At 51.5% G+C, this 20,794-nt stretch overlaps 1 protein-coding gene across 8 annotated transcripts; it reads left to right on the top strand.

Moving 5' to 3' along the window:
- Positions 1-3,341: 3,341 nt before the first annotated feature.
- On the top strand, positions 3,342-13,863 carry CENPM (centromere protein M). 8 transcript variants are annotated; one of them, XM_072596285.1, is made up of 6 exons: positions 3,342-3,419; positions 7,466-7,548; positions 8,419-8,517; positions 10,116-10,195; positions 10,438-10,529; positions 13,572-13,863. In XM_072596285.1, the coding sequence occupies exons 1-6, from the start codon at positions 3,387-3,389 to the stop codon at positions 13,710-13,712; spliced, it is 528 nt and encodes a 175-aa protein (XP_072452386.1). In that variant the 5' UTR covers positions 3,342-3,386; the 3' UTR covers positions 13,713-13,863. The 8 variants fall into 8 exon arrangements, with proteins under 8 accessions (XP_072452386.1, XP_072452385.1, XP_072452393.1 ...); XM_072596284.1 differs by lacking the exon at positions 3,342-3,419 and adding an exon at positions 4,283-4,484; XM_072596292.1 differs by lacking the exon at positions 3,342-3,419 and adding an exon at positions 4,355-4,484 and having other exon boundaries at positions 10,442-10,529.
- The last annotated feature ends 6,931 nt before the right edge of the window (positions 13,864-20,794 follow it).

Raw genomic sequence — 20,794 nt, 5'->3', positions numbered from 1 at the left:
CTGGTACACAAGCACATCCAGGTTCTAAAGCCCTGGTCAGCTCCCTTCTCTCCCTGTCTCAGGATGGTGGGAGGCGGGCCCCATCTCCACCAATCAGCAGGCTCAGCAGACTGAGGGCTTTATCCACAGTTGCCAGGGAAACCAATCTTGGCTCATTTATGCACGTGGTACAGAGCCTGTGATGGGGAGAAAGGAGGGGAGCTGTCACGTGGTGAGGGAAGAGGATGGGGAGCAAGTCTGTCTTCAGGGAAGGGAGGGAGGGGGTGGATTAGGTTGGCAGGGACTCTTGAGATGAGATCACCAGAGTTTTTGGGGGGCTACGTTTGGCCATGTACAGTATTCAGCCTATTTGTCAGGATGGTCTATACACAGCTCTGTAAATCCCTGGATCAAGGAAGGTAGAGCCTTACTTCAGTTCCTCTGCCACACAACCATGTGAATTGTGAGACTCGGGGGACCTAGATTCAAATCTTGATTCTCCTACATATGGGCTGTGTGGCAAGTCTCTTCCCCTTTCTGGTGCCAGCTTCCTCATCTGTAAAATGGGAGGCTTGGACAAGACCATCTCCAAGTCTGTTCCCACAGAGCTGGTAAGTGGAAGAACTGAGATCCAGGCCAGTATCCCGACTCCAGTTCTTCCCAGCCCCCAGGGTGCCAATAACATTTGCCTGGAGGTCACCTGAGAGCTGCAAGTCTACCTGCATGGAACCCAGCCTGGGCAGCTGGAGTGAGAGGGAGGGAAGCATAAAAGGGAATGGGGGAGTGAAGAGATCCGGGAGGCAGTGTTGCTCAGTGGAAAGCATACTGGGTTTGGAGCCAGAAGGCCTGCGTCTAAGTCCTGCTTTGGCTCTTCCCTTTTGGGCACATCAGAGGCCTGAGTTCCCTGGCAGCTCTGATCTCAGTGAAAGATTGTGTGCAGGGCCAAGGAAGCCAGGACTCCCTGCTGTTCTCTGTCCTGTTAATGTTTGGAATGCAATGTTCAGCTTTGGAGGCCACATTCTAGCAAGGGCATTAATCGAGAGGAGGGAATCCAGAGGAGGAGGCCAGCCGGGCCAGGCCAGGATCAGATGAGGGGAGTCATTTTAATTTAATCAAATAGTCTAGAGGGGCTTGGGCAGGATGGGACAGTAGCCTCCAGGGATCCAAAGGGTTGACCCTGGGGAAGAGGGTCAAACAGATTCCGTTTGTCCTCAGAGCTAAGCAGCAATGGAGGGAAGACCCCCAACCTTCCCCACAATCTGAGCTAGCCCAAATGGAATGGGCCACTTAGCAGGCAGTGAGTTGGTCTCTCTTCACTGGAGGTCTCTCTAAGTAAAGGCTAAAAGACCACTATCCTAGAGGTTATAGAGGAATTTGCTGTTCAGAGATGGGCTCACTTGTTCATTCCTTTACTCATTCAACAAACGTTTCTTGTGTCTGCCAAATGCTAGGCACTAGAGATGTTATTGTCCTGAGATTCCTTTGGAAGGGCCCTGGCCCCTGTGACTGTCAGATCTGGAAGGATGGGTGAGCCAGGTCTGAGCTCTTCTGAAGTCTCAGGGGCTTCCTCATCTCCAGCCTGGATGCTGGTGACAAAACAGGTTTGCCAGGGCCACAGCTCCTCCAGAAGAGGTGAGTGCCCACGGCTCCAGGCCCTGTGGGGTGGTTCGTCACTGGTGCTGGCACAGAATTTTGCACATATTTGATTCTCCTGACAGTCCATTTTACAGAAGTGGAGACTGAGGCTCAGGAAGGTGACCTAAAATGCCCAGGGTCACATAGATGGGGTCAGGAGCAGGTCTTCCTACACACTACATGCTGGGAGGGACTGGCTCCCACCCCACCACCCCAAGGACCTGAGGCACCTGACCATGGAGGTCCAGGGCTGAGGCAGCTCCCAGGACCTGCCCTGATTCTGCCTCCTCCTTGCCAGTCCTTTCCTTTCCCCAGAACTCTGGCAGAATGATGGCCTCTGGAGCAATTCTCCAGGCCCTGAGAAAGATGCCCCATATCCCTGGTGGTTCAGTGGTCTCCTGGCTGATGATCCTAGTTCAGTTTTCAGTCAATCAGTGAAGAAAGAGCGTGGGAAACCTGGGTTCAAATTCTGCCTCTGCCATTTGCTGTTTGGATGACCCTGGGCAAGTCACTTAAACCTCACTCTGACTCAGTTTCCTCACCTCTAATGTTGGCTTGAAACTAATTCCAATAGTACCTTCCTCCAAGGGCTCAAGAGATATAAGGCATAGAAAGAATTTTACAGACTTTAAAGTGCTATGTAAAGGTCAGCTATTATCATCACAACTATAACCTTCCATGTCCCTTCTCCCCAGCACCGACCCCAGTGTCTTCCTCTGTAAAATGAAAGAGCTGGGTTCCCAGTTCTCAGTCCTCTCCGATCCTGTATTACGAACACCAGCCCAGAAGCTGTGTGAGTGACAGCGATAACAGCAGGCAAGGGGCAGCCCTGAGAGACTGATGGCAACTGACCGCAGTGGACAGTGAACTGGGTGTGTATCATCCCCATCCTCCTTTCTGCAGTCAGGAGCACATTATCTATTTCTAGGGAAATGGTTTGAGTGCCTTCTTTATACACAAGACCATCAGAAAGATGAGGAAACTCAGACTCAGAGAGAAGAAATTAACCTGGCAAGTTCTTGGCCAAGGTGGGATCAGGACCATAGACAGATCCCCTGGTTTAACCCCTTCATATGACAGGGCTGGAGATTCCCCCATGTGGAGGGTACTCTATGACAGTGGGGGCATAAAGACAAAAGAGAGAACAGTCCCTGCTCTGGTGGATTCTAATGGGGAAGACCCTGACACAGGCAGGACACCCTCAGTCATCTGAGGAGGGGGCTAGTACTGCCACCTAACTGGTGGTGGGATTCTGCTCCTGAGCAACACCCAGAATGGTGGTTCTAAGGGGGGAAGTCCTCTCTGCCCAGCTGCAGCATAAGTTCCTGGGGGTCAAGGATTTCTTCATTTTTCTCTTCATATTGCCAGAGCCAGGCAACAGTACCCTGAATGTTACAGTAGCGACTTCCTAAATGCTTTTTGGATAATGTCCTCCAGGGGGCCTGGGGTTCTTGGAGGCTATACTCTGGCACCAAGCTAGAGAGGTTTAGAGGCCCCAAGAACCAGCCTGCTCAGCTGGACCTGGTGGCCTGTCCCTCCCAAAGCACCCTCATCCATGGATGCGTCTTTGGAGGAAGGCCCCATGCGGTGGACCTTTGGAATGGCAGAGTATTATGGTGCTGAGGGCTGGGAGGCCCTGGTAACTCCTTCTTTTCATAGATGAGGCCAGGGAGAAGTCAAGTGCCCAAGATCACATAGACAGCAAGGAGGGAGAGGAAGACTTCGAACCTAGGTCCTTCTGAATCCCAAGCCGGCTCTCATTCCATGGAATCATGCTTTGCCCAGAGAGAAAAGGATATGCCAAGGTACTTTATGGTGTACTGCAGTTATCCCTTCCACATTGCCAGTTGACTTTCCCCATTGAAGTTTTTGATCAATCACAGATTGACATAAAAATTAAATGGGAATTTTGGGGGAGTTTTGCAGAAGCCACAGGCTAGCAGACAACACAGAGCCCATGACCAAATACTTAACCCATATTTTACAACAAGGTACTGTAAATGCCCCATAAAAGAAAAAGAAAAAATTCAGACTTCTTCTCTGGTTTGAAGAGAGGGCCAAAAAATTTTATGTGGATTTTCCTGATGTGTGTGGGGGAACATACTGCCCCTTACCACCCCCACCCCCAACCCTGCGATGTGGAAGGGATAACTCTATACGCCAAGTGCTTTCCTCCCCAAACTGTTTGCATTCTCTGGGCGCTTGGCACACAGTAGGTGCTAAATATGAATGTTTGGTGAGTTAAGACCACCTGAGTATGTCAGGTAGGATCAAGACCAACTCTTTCTAAAACATGAGGAAGCTGAGGCCCAGGGAGGCCCCAGGTTAGGAGCCCAGGTCAGAGTCCTAGTCTTCCGCACTTTTAACGAGTCTCTATATGTATACGTGTGTGCATGTATATTTTATATATGCATAATATACGTATATCGCTTCATTTCTCTTCACATCTTGGCACAGTGCATGGCACACAGCAGGCGCTCCATAAATGCTTGTTGAACTACTGATTCTTCCTCTTGACATTTCCTTCTCTGATGATCCCGCCAGAAGGAAGGGGAGGCCCAGGGAGGGCACCGGCAGAAACCAGGTCACGGCCTCTTTAAAGCCAGGAGCCTCCAGAGCCCCGCCCCACCAGAAGGTGATGTAATGGGAAAGAGATTTCCCCGCCCGCGTGCTGGAGCGGGGGCGGGGGCCGCCACTGCAGTCGGAAGTGACGTCAGAGGCGACAGCTGCCCGCCAAAGGACAGTTTAAAAAGCGGGGCACGCATGCGCACTCGCATCACTATGCCACCAAGGTTTCTCAAACTGGCGCGAAGATGGCGTTGCTGCGACCCCTGGACAAACTGCCGATCCTGGACGTAGCCACCATCCTGGTAAGTTCCGGGAGGCCCCAGGTCCTAGTCTCAGCTGTCAGTCCTCAATCTCCCCGTTCATTCACCGGCGGTCCGGCTTAGTTCGGCAGCTTCTTCTCCCCGGCAAACCGAGCCCCCTTATTGGAGGATTTGGCGCGGTGGGGCGGGAACAACTGACTCGTAGGAGCCTCCTTCTGAGCCGCTCGCCAATTGACGCCAAGGAGCCGTTCCTGCTTTCTGATTGGCGCCGTCGTCCTGCCCCGCTTTGGCCGACTTGGTCTCTCCCCAGGAGGATGGGGGGATCTCGGAAGCCTCTGGACGAATCCACTGGCACGCGGCTGGGGGGGAGAAGGGAAACCTGGGTTAATTACTCCTGGCGCTGGGCGGGGCCGAGGCTCTGGTAACCAAGCCCGGCGTGGCAGTGTTGGAGGTTGGGAGCCCGCGTGCCCCTGGGCAAACCTCACCCCACTGCGCATCAGTTTCTCTGTCAGTTAAATGAGGACTTGGAGCTCATTCAGCCCTAGTGATCAGCCAGCCATATCCAGACCCCGCTGCCCTCCTTCAGGCAGTAGGCGTCTAGTATGTTCCTGCTGTATGCAAAGGGCTTTTAGGATTCCCTGAAAGCTGTTTATGGACCAAGAACCCAGGGTGCATCACGACTACGGGTGCGGATGGAGCCACACTGATCAGTGATAAGGACTTGACCCGGGAGGGATGGGCTGAACGCTTCCAGAGCGTTCTCAACAGACCAAGATCAGTCCATGCTGAGGCCACTGACCGTTTACCTCAGGATGACATCAATCCCTCCTTAGATGATCTTCCAGCAGAAGAAGAGGTGTTGAGGCCATTAGGCTCCTTTCATGTGGCAAAGCACCTGGTGCTGAGTCTATTCCAGCTGAGATTTCCAAGGTAGGGGGACCATTGCTCCAGGTTATAGGCAAGAGCAGGTTATCCCCCAGGAATTCAAGGATGCCTCCATTGTCCCTCTCTATAAAGGTAAAGGGAATAGATTGTCCTGGGACAGTCACAGGGGGGGTCTCTCTTAGTCATTGCTGGTAAGATTCTTGCTAGAGTCCTCCTTAATAGGCTGATCCTTCACCTGGAAGATGGTCATCTACCTGAGAGCCAGTGTGGCTTCAGAAAGGGCTGAGGAACAGTTGATATGAAGTTTGCTGCCCAACAACTCCAGGAGAAATGCCAGAAGCAGAGCAGAGGTGTGTACACAATGTTTGTAGATCTGAAGGCCTTTGACACTGTTAGCCGCGAGGCTTATGGAAAATTATGTCAAAATTTGGTTGCCCAGAGAAGTTCATCAGCTACATCAATTTCATGATGGCATGTTTGCCCGGGTTCTGGATAGTGGACGAAGCTCTCATGCCTTCCTAATCACCAATGGAGTGAAATAGGGCTGTGTGCTTGCTCCCATGCTTTTTAGCATGATATTTTCAGCCATATCGACATATATGGATGAACAAGGCATCAAGGTCAACTATTGTACTGATGGCAAGTTCTTCAATTTGAAAAGGCTACAAGCCAAGACCAAAGTGAAGGGAGTGCTGGTGCATGCTTTTCTGTTTGCAGTTGATTGTGCAACCTCTGAAGCTGAGATGCAACAAAGTAGGGATCAATTCTCTGCTGCCTGTGCTAAGTTTGGCCTAATAATTAACACCAAGAAAACACAGGTGCTGCATCAGCCACCACCACACCATCCATACATGGAACCATTGATTACCACAAATGGAGAAGTTTTGAATTCTATGGATAAGTTCACTTACCTTGGTAATGTATTTTCCAGGGGTGTACACATTGACAATGAGATTGATGCACACATTGCCAGAGCTAGCTCAATGTTTTGGAGGCTCTGAAAAAAGATTTGGGAGAGAAGAGGTATTAGACTGACCACCAAACTGAAGGTCTACAGAGCCATTGTGCTGACCTCATTGTTTTATGCCTGTGAAACATGGACAGTCTACCAGCATCATGCTAGGAAACTGAATTGCTTCCATTTGAACTGTCTTAGGAAGATTCTGAAGATCACATGGCAGGATAAGGTACCAGACACTGAAGTCTTTGCTCGAGCTGAACTGCCAAGCATTCAAACTATGCTTCAGAGAGTGGAACCTCAATGGGCTGGCCACGTTGTTCGAATACAAAATGTACGCTTGCCAAAGAAACTATTTTATAGAGAACTCACATGGGGCAGGCAATCACATTGTGGCCAGAAGTGATACAAAGACGTTCTCAAGGTCTCTCTCAAGAACTTTGGATTTGACTGTGGGACATAGGAGGCACTGGCACAGGACTGCTCAGCATGGCATGCCCACATCAGAAAGGTTCCCTGCTCTTTGAGCAAAGCAGAATTGAGACAGCACAAAGGAAACATAGGATGTGCAAATTTGGAGTATCCACCCCAAATATTCCCTCAGACTATCTGCCCAGCCTGTGGTGGAGCATTCCGAGCTTTTATTGGTCTGATCAGCCACAGCCAGAGACACTGACACTTCACTTTATCACAGTGATATTGTTTTGATCCTCTCTGAGAATGAAGGACAACTAGGTCAGACCGTATACCAGGCATTGTGCTAGTCTCGGGTTACAGAGACCAAGGGGAAGGGAACTCACATTCTCCTGAGAAAACTACGGGTTTGTCTGTGGACAGTCTATACCAAAGACATTCCTAGGGAAATGCTGTCAGAATCACACGTACAGGGGCTGAACTGGGTAGAGCAGGGCGTGGATGGGGAAACTGAGGCACCTGAGACGAAAGGGACATAGCCAGGGTCACATGAGTAGTGAAAAACTAGGATTCTAACCTGGGCCCAGCCCCGTGGTGGGCAATCTCCCCAGGGTCAGCCTGAATAACAATCCAGCATCCTCAACCCTGGGGGGTCAGTGGCCACTGCCTCATTTTCTCCATGCGGAGGGAAGGGACTTGGCCAGGGTCACCTGGCACAGGTGACTGTGGCCAGGGTGCTGAGCACTTTCTTCTTCTGTTTGGACAGCTCCTGGGTGCTGAGGAGACGCTTCTAAAGCAGCTGGCCATGACCATTGTGCAGCTGTGTGAAGGCACTGCCAAGATCCAGGTGTGAGTTGGCCAGGAGGGGAGGGAGGGCAGTGAACACTGGGCTGAGGGGCTAGGGGGTCTCTTGAGGCATGTGAAGGAAGGCTGCAGCCCCACCCTCCTTCAGTGTGTCCTCGGTCTGGTCCTTTTCCTGACTTTGCCTTCCTGAGGCTCCTCTGAGGACAGTCTGGGGGTTTTGGGCTTCTTTGTTACAGGGGATGGAAATGGGTCCCTGGAGAGACCCCTGAGACCCAACCCCCACTGCCCTTGGCTGTCCTCCCAGCATCCCTTCGAGTTTTGGGCCAGGGCGGCCTGGCTGCTGTCACTTTCCCCATCACCATCATCCTTTAGGTGCCCCCTGGGGCTGCCTGTGGCACTGCTCTGGACCAGGCAGCCCTCTGTAGACAGTGAGGGAATGAATACAGACTTTATTAAGCACCTACTAGGTGCAGAGCGTTTAGGGTGCAGCCCCTGCTTCTCTCAGGAGAGAGGATGCACTCAGGGAAGGTTCCAGCTCCATGGATGGCACGTCCCGTGGTCCTGAGGGTGGCAGGGCAAGGCAGACCATCGGGCTCCTCTTTCACGGCTGCATCACTTTCTGTTGTTGGCTGACTGGCTGGGTCTGCAGAGGAGGCCACCCCAGAATCCTTGGTCAGGAGTGTTATACACCTGTTATTCCTGGGGCTCAATTCCTGAGAAGTTTTCCTGTGTTTGAGGTCCAGGATGTACTCTTTGGCCACTGCAGCTTTGTCCTGGAGGACCATTCTTGCATAGCTGGCTGGGCAGTGGAGGGCAGGGCCGGCCAGGTGAATGGTGGGCCTGACCCTAGGCAAAGGGGGCGATGGCTGGCACCTGGCTGGTGCCTGAGCTGACTTGGCCTTGTTTCACTCCCAGGCACATGGCCTCCTGTCTCCCCCTGCCCACAGACAGGGAATGCTTCCGACCCCGCATCGACCTTATTGTCTTTGTACTCAACCTCCACAGCAAATACAGGTGAGCCTGGGAAGTCGGGGTGGGGTACTTTTGGCCCTTGGCCAGTGGGTCCCTGGTGACCTTCTCAGATGAGGCCTCTGGGAACCTCACGGTCCAATTGTGGGTCAGGGCTGTTCTGCCCAGCCTTGGTCTCTAGGAATGCCCTCTCACAGCCTTGTCCTGAGGCTGGCTGCATATCAGCCGCTGTGGTGGTGTTCTGCCCAGTGCAAGCCTTATCCCTGGGTGGGAGCCTTTGGGCCTTGATTAGCTGATTTCTCCCAGTGCTGGGGGGCTATCCCAGCCTCAGACACTCCTCCTTTGAGCCGGTCCCCAAAAGTCCCCTGAGCTCTGAGTGCTACTCATCTGCCCCTCTGCCTCCCAGCAGCCTGACTCTGCCAAGAACCCTCATCACCCTCAGCCCCAGCTATCTCGAAGAGCTCTTTCCCACCTCCCAGGCTCTGACCAACCTCCACTGGGAAATCCGTGGGGGTTCCCACTGTTAGGGAGGCAGGACCCCAAGGAACCAGGCTATAGTGTCCAAAGGCCTGGATTTGAGCCTCAGCCCTGGGACCTTAGGCACTTCTCTAGTCCTCGAGGGTGACACTCCTGCTCCACAGACCACCGTCCCCCTGGGGAAGGTCAGATGAAATGAACGTCTGAGTGGCATCATGCCCTGGTCCAGGGGAGCTGTGACCTTGGCATTCGGGGCCCTTCAGGGATGCCTGCTGGTCTAAGGGGCTGGGAATGGGTCCTTCCAGAAGGTCATCCCAGGAAGTTCACCCCCCCCCCCATGCTGAAAGCCTTCTCTGCCTTGTCACATCTTGAAGGGACCAGCCTAGCACCTCTCATCCAGTTGCTTAGTGACATCTGGCACTTCCTCCCCTTTTCTCCTTTGGTCTCCAGCTATTTCAATAATACCTATTCTTTAAGGCCAAACTCAAAGGCTCCTGGAAACCTACCTCCTTCCCACTACCTGGCAGTGACTGCTTCCTCCTCGGCACTCACAGAGCCCTTTAAGCCTTTCCTGTGTACTTTATAGGGACTATTGATTTAGGGATCCATCTCCCTACACATGCCATCTCCCATTGCCAGGCCTTTGTACAGACTGTTCCCCATGCCTGGCTTGCCCTCCCTCCTCACCTCTGCTCCTTGGAATCCCTCACTTCCTCAGAAGCTTGCTCAAGGGCCATATCCTCCATGAGGACTTTCCTGGAACCCTCTCCTCTCCCTACCTCCCCAAAATTCCTTCTTCTTTCTCTTGCGTGTTCTTAGCTGTCCAGATGTCATCTCCCTGATGGAAGGATGATATTAAGCTCCTTGAGGGCAGGGGGCTTTTCACTTTGGCTGTGTATGCGCTATGCCTGGTAAATAGTAGGTGCTTAATCAGTGCTCACTGATTGATTGACCATCTGCTCCAACCCCCTCATTCTGCAGAGGAGGGAGGAGCTAGCTGTTACTGTCTATTTGTCTTTGGCCCATCCTGCCATCGAGGGGCTGTTCAAGGTGGGGGATTGAGGGTTTTCCTGCAGCCCCTCGCAGAGCAGCCTGGTGGGGAGGGTCTTGGTAAGACTGACTTCTGTCTCATAACCCATGTTCTCCCCATCTCTGCCCTGGTCCAGTCTGACGACTGTGGAGACATCTCTGCCTCATGTGGATGCCAGCTTCTTCCTGGGGAAGGTGTGCTTCCTGGTCACTGGAGGTAGGTGGTGCTGGGTTGGGCCCTGGCTGGTGGGCTGGGAGGGACCCCAGAGAGCACTCATGGCCAGGACCCTTTCCACTGTATCACCCTCCCTCCCTTCATCTATTCACTTCCTGTCTCCCACATCTCTGGTCTTTGGTCTTTGATCATAACTGGTCAAGGACTGGGACAGGACACTTGGTCTGTGACCCCTGGGTGGGAGCAGGTTAGCCACTCTCCATATTGACCATGTCCCTTTCTAGTCAGAAAAGAGCCACACAGCAGTATCCACATGGACACCATCAAGAAACTGGCCACCACCTACCACAGCCTTCTTCTCTTTGGTGACCTGGAGGTAAGGACCCCTAGCACCCTCTGGCCCATGCCTTTGCTGGGCATGCCCTCCTGTCCTTCCAACCCTCAGGAGGGAGGAGCTGGGGCCTGGACAGTGAGGGCACCTTCTGCCCCCACATGTCCTGGCACACTGGACAAGGTAGATGAGCACGCCAGAGTGAGGCCAGAGGCAGAATCTGACTCCAGAGCCCAGGCAGCTGCATCCCTCTGGTAAGCTAGAAATGCTCTACCTGGGTCTGAGAAGGAGACACCCTGGGCAAGCCCCTGCAGGTCCTGAATAGTTCATGAGAGACCATGTGGCTGGGGGAGCAGCGCTGTAAATGGGTCTCCTTGTTTGTTTGGGGGAAGCAGGTGATGGGCATGATCTGGGCTGAGGCTGAAGATAGGGCTGCCCCTTCCCCCTCGTTACCCCCCTGAATGCTGCCCTTTTGGTCAGGGTTGGACTCTGCTTCTCTGACCATCTTGGGGAGAAGGACCTCATTCTCCTGTGCTCCCCTGGGCTCTCGCCCTGAGGCAGCCAAGTGCTGGGGTTACAAAGATAAAGGCTGCCCCTCCCTTAGGAACCCCTGGGTGCTGGGACTGAGGAAGCAGGAAGCACCCTGAGGGCAGGACCTGTCTTCTCTCCAGGCATTGAGGAGGTGGGAAGACTTTCCAGCTCATTCCCCCCACCCATGGGAGTCTCTGCCCCAGGGGATCCCCAGGGACATCACCTTGAAGGCAGCCCCTCACCTTTGGGGACACTGGTCCCTCTGGGCAGGTTTGGCTTCTATGCTGCCACTTCTGCCCTGGCTCCTGGCCCTGCCCTGGGGGCCATGTAGAATGAGACCATCCCTTCATATCTAGGGTGATACTGCCCCCCCACACACACACTTTACAGGGGAGGGAAAGAGGAATGCCTGGCTCCAGGGCCCTTCCTCCCTTCTTGGTGCAGACCCAGGCGCTCCAGGGCCCACCCCTCTAACCCTGCCCTTGGTTCCAAAGCTGGCTGGCTTACTGGTCAGGGGATGGCACTGGGTATTCTCCTAGCGGAGTGACCTGGGGCTACATGTTGGCCTGTGATCTCAGACGTGATCACTAGGCTCTGATGGAAGGATGGCTGCTGGGACACCTCGAGGTCCCTGAGAGATGTGTGTGATCACCCTGGCTCAGCCAAGCATGTTGTCTCCTCAACTGTTATGGCGGCTCCAGAGGGCAGGGGCCTGGCACATGCTGAGTGACGCCCTGTTAACCATCATGAGGGCTAGAAGGGCCCAGGGAGAAGGGCCACATGGTGTCAGTGAATAGCTGACTCAGTCAAGTTGATGCCCACTGCCTTGGCCATCTCCGACCTGGGCCTCAAACCCTCGCCCCGGATGCCCACTGCCCTGGCCGTCTTCAGCCAGGGTCTCAAGTCCTCACTAGTTCTACAAGCTCTCCCAGCACTTGGATTCTGCTGGTCACCCTCCAGGCCATGACAAGACAGGAGGGTGTTTGGGAAGGTTATTGATAACAGCCCTTGTGATTGTGACTGGCCTTGACTACTCCCCTGGACATAGTTGGGAGCCCCCCCCATCTGATCCCAGTTTGAACCCCCCAGGGTATATCGAGCCTGCTGTCCTTGGGAGAGAGCTGACTTGGAATCGTGGGACAAAGAGAGGGCGGGCTGCCTGGTCAGCACTATGGGGCGGAAGCTGGATTGGGGTCCAGTTCTGGCCCTGTGTAGCACCATTCCTCCCCCCACCCCAGCCCCGCCCCATGCTGGGTAGTCCCAATGGTGGTCATTCATTCTGTGCCCACTAGATGGCAGGGCAGGCCAAGAAAGGCCCCACCTGCTGCTTCCCGACCTGGGGGAAGTTTCTGGGGCTCTGAAAACAAAGAAACCCTCATCCTCCCTCAGGCTCCTGGGATGCTGGATGTAGAGAACGAAGGGACCTCAGAGGGCAGCTGGCTTGGAAATCACCCAAGTCTTGGGGAATAGAGAAGATTTGAATTCAGCTCCTCTGACTCTCGAGTACTTTCTTTCCTCCTTCCCCAGCCTCTCTCATCCTTCGTGCCCAACCTTTGTTCATGGTGGTCACCTCAGGGTTTGGGTCACAGTCTGGGTCACTCCTGGGAGCCTCAGGACTTATCCCATTCAGACAACCTCATTTTCCCCAGAAAGGGGAGGCCCCTTTCCCTGAGGTGACCTAACAAGTTAGTAGTAGGACTCCCGACTCCCGTTAGGGTTGAGGAGGGCCTCTGCTGTGAGCTGACAGGTACGAGAAGGAGCGTTAGGCTCCGGCTTCCTCCAGCAGTCTCCTCTACAAGCCTCACTTTCCTCATCTGTAAATTAGGAAGGATAAACCGTGCCCCTCTGATCTTATAGGGGTGATGTGGATGGTGGGGAGGGCAGGACCACGGACAGCTCCAGGGCCTCTTACCAAGTTGTCTAGTTTTCCTGAATCCTCCTGAGAAAGCCTGGGGTCCAGCCCCCAACACAAACACACACCTTCTGTGCAAACTTTGAGCACTCAGGTAACCTTTGGGGTCCTCAGTTTCCTCATCTGCCAAATGGGGATAAGTAGAAGTCCACTTACTGGTCTGCCTGAAGATTAACTTTGTAACCTGTCCTCTGGGCTCTTAGCGAAAGGAGCTGCTTTGGTTCCTGGAAGGTGTGAGTCATGGACTTGTAAACTGAACCCTATTTTAAATCCACTCGTGGGGGCTCATTGTTTAAGTGAACCCTGCGGGGGAAGAGGTCTTTGTGATGCTAATAACCCCTCCCCCAGCTGGTTGGCAGATCTGCTGCTGCTTAAAGAGGGGCTCTCTGGAGTTTGAAATCCTGGTGGATCCAAGTCTGAGGCTAAATTCCGATCCGTGAAAGTCATGGAATAGGAATGGGGCTGCCATGTATGGAGATTTGGGTGATGCTGTGGGGGCTGGTCAGAGCCAGAGCCACAGTGTGTGTGTGGGGAGGATGGGCTTCTTTGGAAGAGGAGGAAGGCAGAAGACAGACTGAACCCCTGCTCCTGCTCCCTGTGCCCCCCCAGCCACGATGGTTCCTAATTTCTGCCTTCTCTTTCAGGTAGAATGTTTCCGGACCTCCATGGCCCAGCGCCTTATTCGAATTCTGCAGATCTGTGCAGGTCATGTGCCAGGCCTGTCGGCCCTGAACCTACTGTCCATGATGAAGCCGTCCCTAGAGCCGATCCTGGAGGAGATGTGACCAAGCTCTCCCCCAGGGACACGTCCAGACTGATCTCTGCAGGCAGCCTGCTGCGGGAGGAGCTACCCTGGAGTCTGCCCCCTCCCCTAGGCCATCTGGAGTGTTGTTACTCTGAGAAATTAGGTTTAATTAAAATTGAACCAGAACAAAACCGGCCTCATCCCCTCCTTTGCAGCCTTTGCAGTCCCTGTTACTTTGATGTCCTCAGGCCCAAGAGATATATTTCCCTGACAGAAGCTCTGAATGGCAGCCAGCCTAACATTTTAATAAGGAGCCAAAGAAAAAGCTCCATCCTCTACTTCAGCCTAAAAAAGAGAGTGAGAGGGTGGGCCTGGAAGGGCTGCACCAGGCCTGGGCTCTGAGGGGAATGAGGACGGAGAAAATCCTCCAAGACAAGACCTCGAGGCAGACAACCGGAGTGAGTATATATGCGTGAGAGAAAGAGTGTGTGTGTGTGTGTGTGTGTGTGAGAGAGAGAGACAGAGTGTGAGAGAGTGTATGTGTGTATGAGTGTGTCTGTAAGAGAGTAAGAGTGTATGTGTGTGTCTGTGTGAATGTGTGTGTGAGAGAGAGCATAGGTATGTGTGTGTTTGTAAGGGAGAGTGTATGTGTATATGAGTGTGTCTGTAAGAGAGTAAGAGTGTATATGTGTGTGAGTGTGTGTGTGAATGTGTGTGTGAGAGAGAGCATATGTATGTGTGTGTTTGTAAGGGAGAGTGTATGTGTGTGTCTGTAAGTGTGTCTGTGTATGTAGGGAGGTGGGGGGCAGGGTTCTAGTCAAATCTCACCAATTAAAGTCTGGCCTCTGAGCACACAGAGAAGGGATATTGTCATCACCCCAAGAGCAGCTCGGAAGGTGCCATCTTCTATGGCAGGGAATGGTTTTTAAGAGAAGAGTCACAAATCTCCATCAGTGTCGAGAAGAAAACAGAAAGAAGGCCCAAAGGAATCACAGACCAATGGGACAGCTGGGGCCTGGCATAGTGGATTTTATCCTGACAAAACTATTCATATAATTGTCAATGTAATGACAGAAAATTGTTAATACTGATTTAATATAGACTCTCAGTCATCATGACAATGTCAGAATTTCAGTAACATTCTTATACTCCTATCCCTAAGAGAATGAGATTAGATCCCCCCAGCCAGGAATCCTGCCATGTGGGGGGAGCCCAGCTGATCTCAGCTTCTCATGTTCTTGCCCCCTCCCCTTGGTATGCATGGCATGAAGGGCACAGCAGCCAGGCTGAAGTGGCTTCCCTTGCCAAGGGCCGCTGGGCTCCCATGACCCAGCCTTGCCTCTCCCTCTCCTCCTAAAACTAGAAACACTTTTTCATGGGTCTCTTTGGTTGGGAAATCCACTGGCCACCCCTAGGCTGGCAGATCTGCTGCCCTGTTACCTCAATTAAAGACACTTTATTTCTCAACCCTTGACTGATTTATTTCAGGACTTGATAATTCTATACTTGAAAAGGGAGCTGGGCAGAATTGGGATCTACATTTTCATGCACAATCCTCCCTCTGTTATTTGGTGTTAGTGATTTTCAGAAAACAAATTTAAATTTTTTTAATTTACAAACTAGAAATGAGCTCATGAGAATGTGTTCCAAATGCTGACTGGAGAAAACAAATGAGGTCTTACCTTCTACCAGATAAATTAACACTTGGAAAATTCCAAAAGCAGAACCTTACACAGGAGTGAGTAAAGAAAAGCTTTATTAATTTTAACGTTCATTCTCCCTGAATGAGCTGGTAGTTCCTAATGAAATGCTACATTTGTTTAGACTAATGCAAACCTTTTTATGCCATTTCTGTAGAAAATTCTGGGATTCTGTAGAATTCTGGGAAATTCGAACCTTCCACCTGCCTCCCATTGGCCAGCCTTCCAGAGTTCACCCCACCCCACGTGGACCTACACTACTGCCACATTCCTCATTTTCTTTATAGAACAATATAATATAAATTATTTTAAAGGAATTCCCTTAATTGATGTATAATCTTTCTGGTATCAACCTGAAAGTTTGGTTAAAAAGGCAAACAGGCTAAATGATATCTTAATCGAATAGATGGTAAATACAATAAGATAGGAGAGTTCACAAAGTGTCCATTGAAATTCCGACCCAGGATATCTGTATTTTCTTTACCATTAACATGCCATAGCATAGTATGCGTCCATAAAATATTAAGAAAACATCTCATTATTCAAGATAGCGTCTTGGGTTAAGGTCTCATAAAGAATGCTCTTAAGTCAGCCCCATCTGGCCTTGTTGACAGAGGAGGAGGTATTCTCTGAGTTTACTCAGAGAACCAAGAGACTGTTAGGTCCAAGCTGTTCTTCTGGTTGATTAGTTCAGGCACAGACCCTTATTGAGGGTTCAAAAATGATATTAAATGATTATCACTGGTATTACAGATATGACATTTTCTGTGGAAACAAAAGTTCAATTCATCTCACAACACCAATGCCAAAAGCTGGGAAAGGCTTAGGGTGTTGGCGGTGCTTAGGGGGGCTGGAAAGTGCTCCAACAATGGTGGATTTCCCTTTGGGATACTACAAGAAAATTCATTAAGTGATCCATACACTTGCACAATCCCACAACTGGATTTAGACCCTTCAAGAAGTCAGGTCCAACCTAGGACGCAATATCCATTTCCCTTTGTAGTAGCAAAGAACTGGAAACTGGGAATGGCCCCCAAACCTAGCAGAACATTATTGTGTTTTGAGAAATGAGGGCCCTGAGGAATGTGAAGAAACCCAGAAAGATGGGAATAAATGAATGCAAGTGGAAAAGTGCAGAAAGTCAAGCAGGAGACTGATTCTGTAGTCCTGTAAAAGGGCAGATCACTCCAAGGAAGCTGAACTCTGAGTGATGGAAAGACCAGTGAAGGCCCCTAAGAAGAGAGAGAAGGCTTCGAACCTCCCCTTTCCCCAACAACGGGATTGCTCTCGGAGGAGGCAAAAGACTGTGGACATGGAAACTGGATTTTTAACAGCTGCTGGGTCCTAAGTACTGAAAGAATGTCAGCAGCTGCTTCTCTGCCAGTCACTAAAACCCTGGGGCACTGGGTGTGGATACAGTAGAAAAGTGGTCTTGAGTCTTCCTCCGGAATGGTCTGCCAGCCTCTCTCGGTCCTGGGAGTCTGTGCTGCAACTGGATAGCACGTTTGTACAAAGGATCTGGGGCTGGGGGTGGGGTGAGATGCCTGGCTGCGTGCCCCCCCCTTCCCACCAGCCCCTTCCCGGCTCCTGCCTTTCTAGGCTACATGTCCCTGGGCACCTGTCACCCTCCATGGTGGGAGAGCTTAATTTCCAGACACTTCCCCCAAGAGGAAGCAAGGCCTGCTGAACAACTGGCCCAAGGGGCTCGTTGGGGACGGTCGGCAGCCCTGGAAGTGCCCAGCTCAGCTCCACTTTCCAAATGCCCTCACTAGCTTGGGGGAAGGGGAAGGGAATAGGGAGATGGTCCTGCGCCAGGTTCTGCTGGCTCCTGTGCCAACAGCCCCCAGCCTTCACGTCCTCTCTGGCTGCTCAGCTCACCTGAGGTCCATGGGTAACAAGAAGGTTGGAAGCAGAGCCTTCTGAACAGCCTCATTTGTTTTGGGTTTGACTTCTCATCTCTGACCCTGGGGCTGCCTCCCAGAGTCACCCAGACAGTGTCCATGTCTACAAGGTGATTGGAGTTCCTCCAAAGAAAGCCACCCCCAAAGGACTGGGTCTCTCTGGTTTGGGACTGCCCACCCAGGAGCCCCCTTGACCTGCAAATAGGACAAGGGTGTCTGGGGAAGGACCTGATGTCCTCTAACATCCAGAACTGCCCATTGGCTTCCCCAGCCCAGGGATGCCTCTTGGAGAGCAGGAGAACCCACAGCACCTGGGTTCAAATCCTGCTTCTGCCACTTATTCCTTGGTCAAGAAGTCTTAGCTTCCTCGTCTATAAAACGAGGAACCTTCTGGTGTCAGATTCCTCAATCAGCCAGAATGCCCCCATGTGCCAGGTGCTGGATCCCATCCCACAGCCGTGGGTGGTAGTAAGTAGCAGTTGTGGGATTTGAATCCAGGTCCTGTGGCTCTAGTTCCCACCTCCCATTTCTTTCTCTCTAGGTGGACCCCTCTGCTAGGCCTGTGGAAGGGAGAAAATTGAAATGAGAAATAGTTCCTGCCTCCCTTTAGTTTATAGTCTCTAGAATAAGGGACAAACCCTGGCATACAGTAGATATTTAATAAATGCTTGATGATTAAGGGCCTACTATGTGGTAGATAACTGAGCTGGAAACTGGGAATGCTGCTTCCATGAGCCTCCAGGGGATGTCGAGCTCAGTCTTGGGCATCAATGGCCAAGTCCATCCCCAAAAACCCTTGTCCCAACAGGGTCCACACAGAGGGCAGCTGCCCCAGGATAAGGGCTCCTCTGGGTGCTTCTGTAAGCCCTGGATCATTCAGGGCCCCTCTGGAATTGTTCAAATACCTCCCTAACTGTCTGCCCAGTGAGAAACTCTTCCCTGAGGGGGCCCAGCCTGGAGAGACATTCAAAGATTTAAAGCTGTTGGATCCTAGAGACCACCTAGTTTAACTTCCTCATTCTAAATGGGGAAACTGAGGCCCAGGAAGGTGAGGTGACTTGTCTAAGGTCACATAGGTGACCTAGCAGTATAGCTGGAATTTGAATTCAGATACTCTGGCTCCAAATTCAGCACTTTCTACTGGACTACACTGCCCCCTCTGACGAGTCACTTGGCCCCATTCCTTCATTCTGTTAGGGGTTATTATGGTTATTAGCCTAAGTGACTTTGTAGACGTTCCTTCTCCCACTTTCCAGGGACAAGACTGTTTTTCTGTGTAGAGATCACACCTTGTACATTGTAGATGTGCCTTGAAAGCCAGGCAGAGAAAGGAGACGACTGAGGCAGGGAGGTGAGACTGCAATGGCAGGTGTGTGCACAGCATGTCTGAGGCAACTCATTGGACTCTGAGCCCAGGAACATTTGAGCTCTGCCTTCAATGCTCCAGCTTATCACTGGATCTGCCACCTCCTGGCAGGTGAACCAGAGCCCACCTCAGCCTTCTCATGGGGCAAAGCTCTTCTGTCCACTGACCTTCTGGAAGGAGACTGCCCCTCCTGCCCCCCTCCCCGCTACCAGCATGCTGGTAGCCAACCAAGATGTCCCTGGGGGCCAGCAAAGCTTAGGGAGCCTCTCTCCGTCTCACATGTGGACAAGCATCAGTAGGGGTCCCCTCTGCTTCTCGGGGCAAGTCTGGGGGATTCCTTCTCTGCTCCTTCAGGATGTCATCAGTGGTCAGATTATGGACCAGCTAAGTCCAGTTCCATTGCCTTATGGTGACCTCCTGGTCGGATTCTGGGGAAACTGTGGCTTATAGTCATAGGGTGGCACAGGAAAAAACATACACAGCACTTCTCCACTATTAACTATGAAGTGCTACCCCCCGTCTTCTTCCCCCTGCCCCTCCTCCTCCTCCTCTTCTAACTTCTAACTTTCCTTCCTTTCTCCTCCATCTTCTCCCCTGACACCATCACCTTCTTGGCAGGGACACACAAATGACTGAAGGCCCGAGAGCCAAGTCTGGCTCCTCCTCATCCTTCCAGCCGTCATTCGAGTCTTCCTTCAATTGAGAGACTCAACACTGGGGGGTTGGTTGGTTTTTGCCCCTCAAAGAAATGCAAAACAAATGACCTTTGCTCTCTGTTTGTTTCTTGATGTCTCTTGTTCCTCTTTCCCCATTTACTTCTTATCTTTTTCTTCTCTTTCTTTCTCCCTCTTCTCTCCCATCTTTCTCATGTTTTTCCTTTCTCCCTTTTTTCTTTTTCCTGTTTGCCCCTTTTCTTCTCCCTCACTCTTCCCCCTTTCCTCTTTCTCTGTCTCTTATCTCTGTCTCTCCCTGTGTCTCTCCCTCTCCCCCTCTCCCTTCCTTCCTCTCTCTCTGTCTCTGTCTCTTTCTCTCTCTGTGTCTCTCCCTCTCCCCCTCTCCCTTCCTCTCTTTCTTTCTCTCTGTCTCTCTCTGTCTCTTCCTCTCCTCCTCTCCCTTTCTTCCTCTCTCTGTCTCTCTCTCTGTCTCTGTCTGTCTGTCTATCTGTCTCTCTCTGTGGATTTCCCTCATCCCCTCTCCCTTCCCCTCTCTCTTTCTCTCTCCCTCTCCCCCCTCTCCTATCTCCATGTCTCAATCACTTTCCGCCCATCTTTGTCTCTCTTCATCCTGAGAATTTCCTGCAAAGTTCATTAGGGAGGTGAGAGGAGAGACCTGAGGGTTGGGTCAGGAGACGGCAGCCTCTAAACTCTAGGGCAAGGTCATGTGTTGATTGAGCTAGTCAGTCAAAAATATCGATTAAGTGTATATATTAATATCCCTGGCAATGCACTGGGTGCCAGGGATATGAGACAGACAAAATGCCATTCCTGCCCTAAGGAGCTCACATTCTAATGGGAGAGGAGACTTTGGCTGGGCGCTGGGCCTGGCTTTGCTAGTCAATGAGCTCCTGGCTTGGAGGAAGGGGATGGGTCAGTGCAGCTATTCAGGGTGGGGGAGGGCAGGGAAAGAAGGGTGGGCATAGGGGACTGCAGGAAGCTCTGAATTTTTAGGCAACAAAATACCTTCAAATTAAAAACAACAGAACACAATATTGTGCAATGATCAACTCTGACAGACTTAGCTCTTCTCAGCGATGCTATGATCCAAGACAATGACTCCAAAGGGCTCATGATGGAAAAGGCTGCCCACAGCCAAAGAGACCTGATGGGGTCTGAAGGCAGATCAAAGCGGGCTATTTTCACTTTCTTTATTCTTGGTTTTGTCCTTCTGTTCTGTTTCTTCTTTCACACCATGACTAATATGGAAATGTGCTTTACATGGTTGCACACATATCACCTAGATCAAATTACTTACTCTCTTACGGAAGAGGGAGGGAGAAAATTCGGAACTCAAAATTTTATTAAAAAATGAATGTTAAAACTTTTCTTTACATGTAATTGGAAAAAATAAAATACTATTTAAAAGAAAAAAAATAACAAAGTAGTTAAAAATAACAAAGTAGAACATACCGGTTCTGTTGTTCTGCTATGGAGCACAC

This window comes from Notamacropus eugenii, chromosome 3, assembly GCF_028372415.1.
Source record: "Notamacropus eugenii isolate mMacEug1 chromosome 3, mMacEug1.pri_v2, whole genome shotgun sequence".
In the NCBI taxonomy this organism is placed as follows: Eukaryota; Metazoa; Chordata; class Mammalia; order Diprotodontia; family Macropodidae; genus Notamacropus; species Notamacropus eugenii.
This window is presented reverse-complemented; position numbering and strand designations above follow the sequence as displayed.

What these genes read in the sequence shown, in the direction of transcription:
- CENPM (XM_072596284.1), top strand. Translation starts at nt 4,428, where the DNA reads ATGGCGTTGCTGCGACCCCTGGACAAACTGCCGATCCTGGACGTAGCC. An exon ending in TGGACGTAGCCACCATCCTG is followed by an intron (nt 4,485 to 7,465) that starts GTAAGTTCCGGG and finishes CTGTTTGGACAG; the next exon opens with CTCCTGGGTGCTGAGGAGAC. An exon ending in AACCTCCACAGCAAATACAG is followed by an intron (nt 8,518 to 10,115) that starts GTGAGCCTGGGA and finishes GCCCTGGTCCAG; the next exon opens with TCTGACGACTGTGGAGACAT.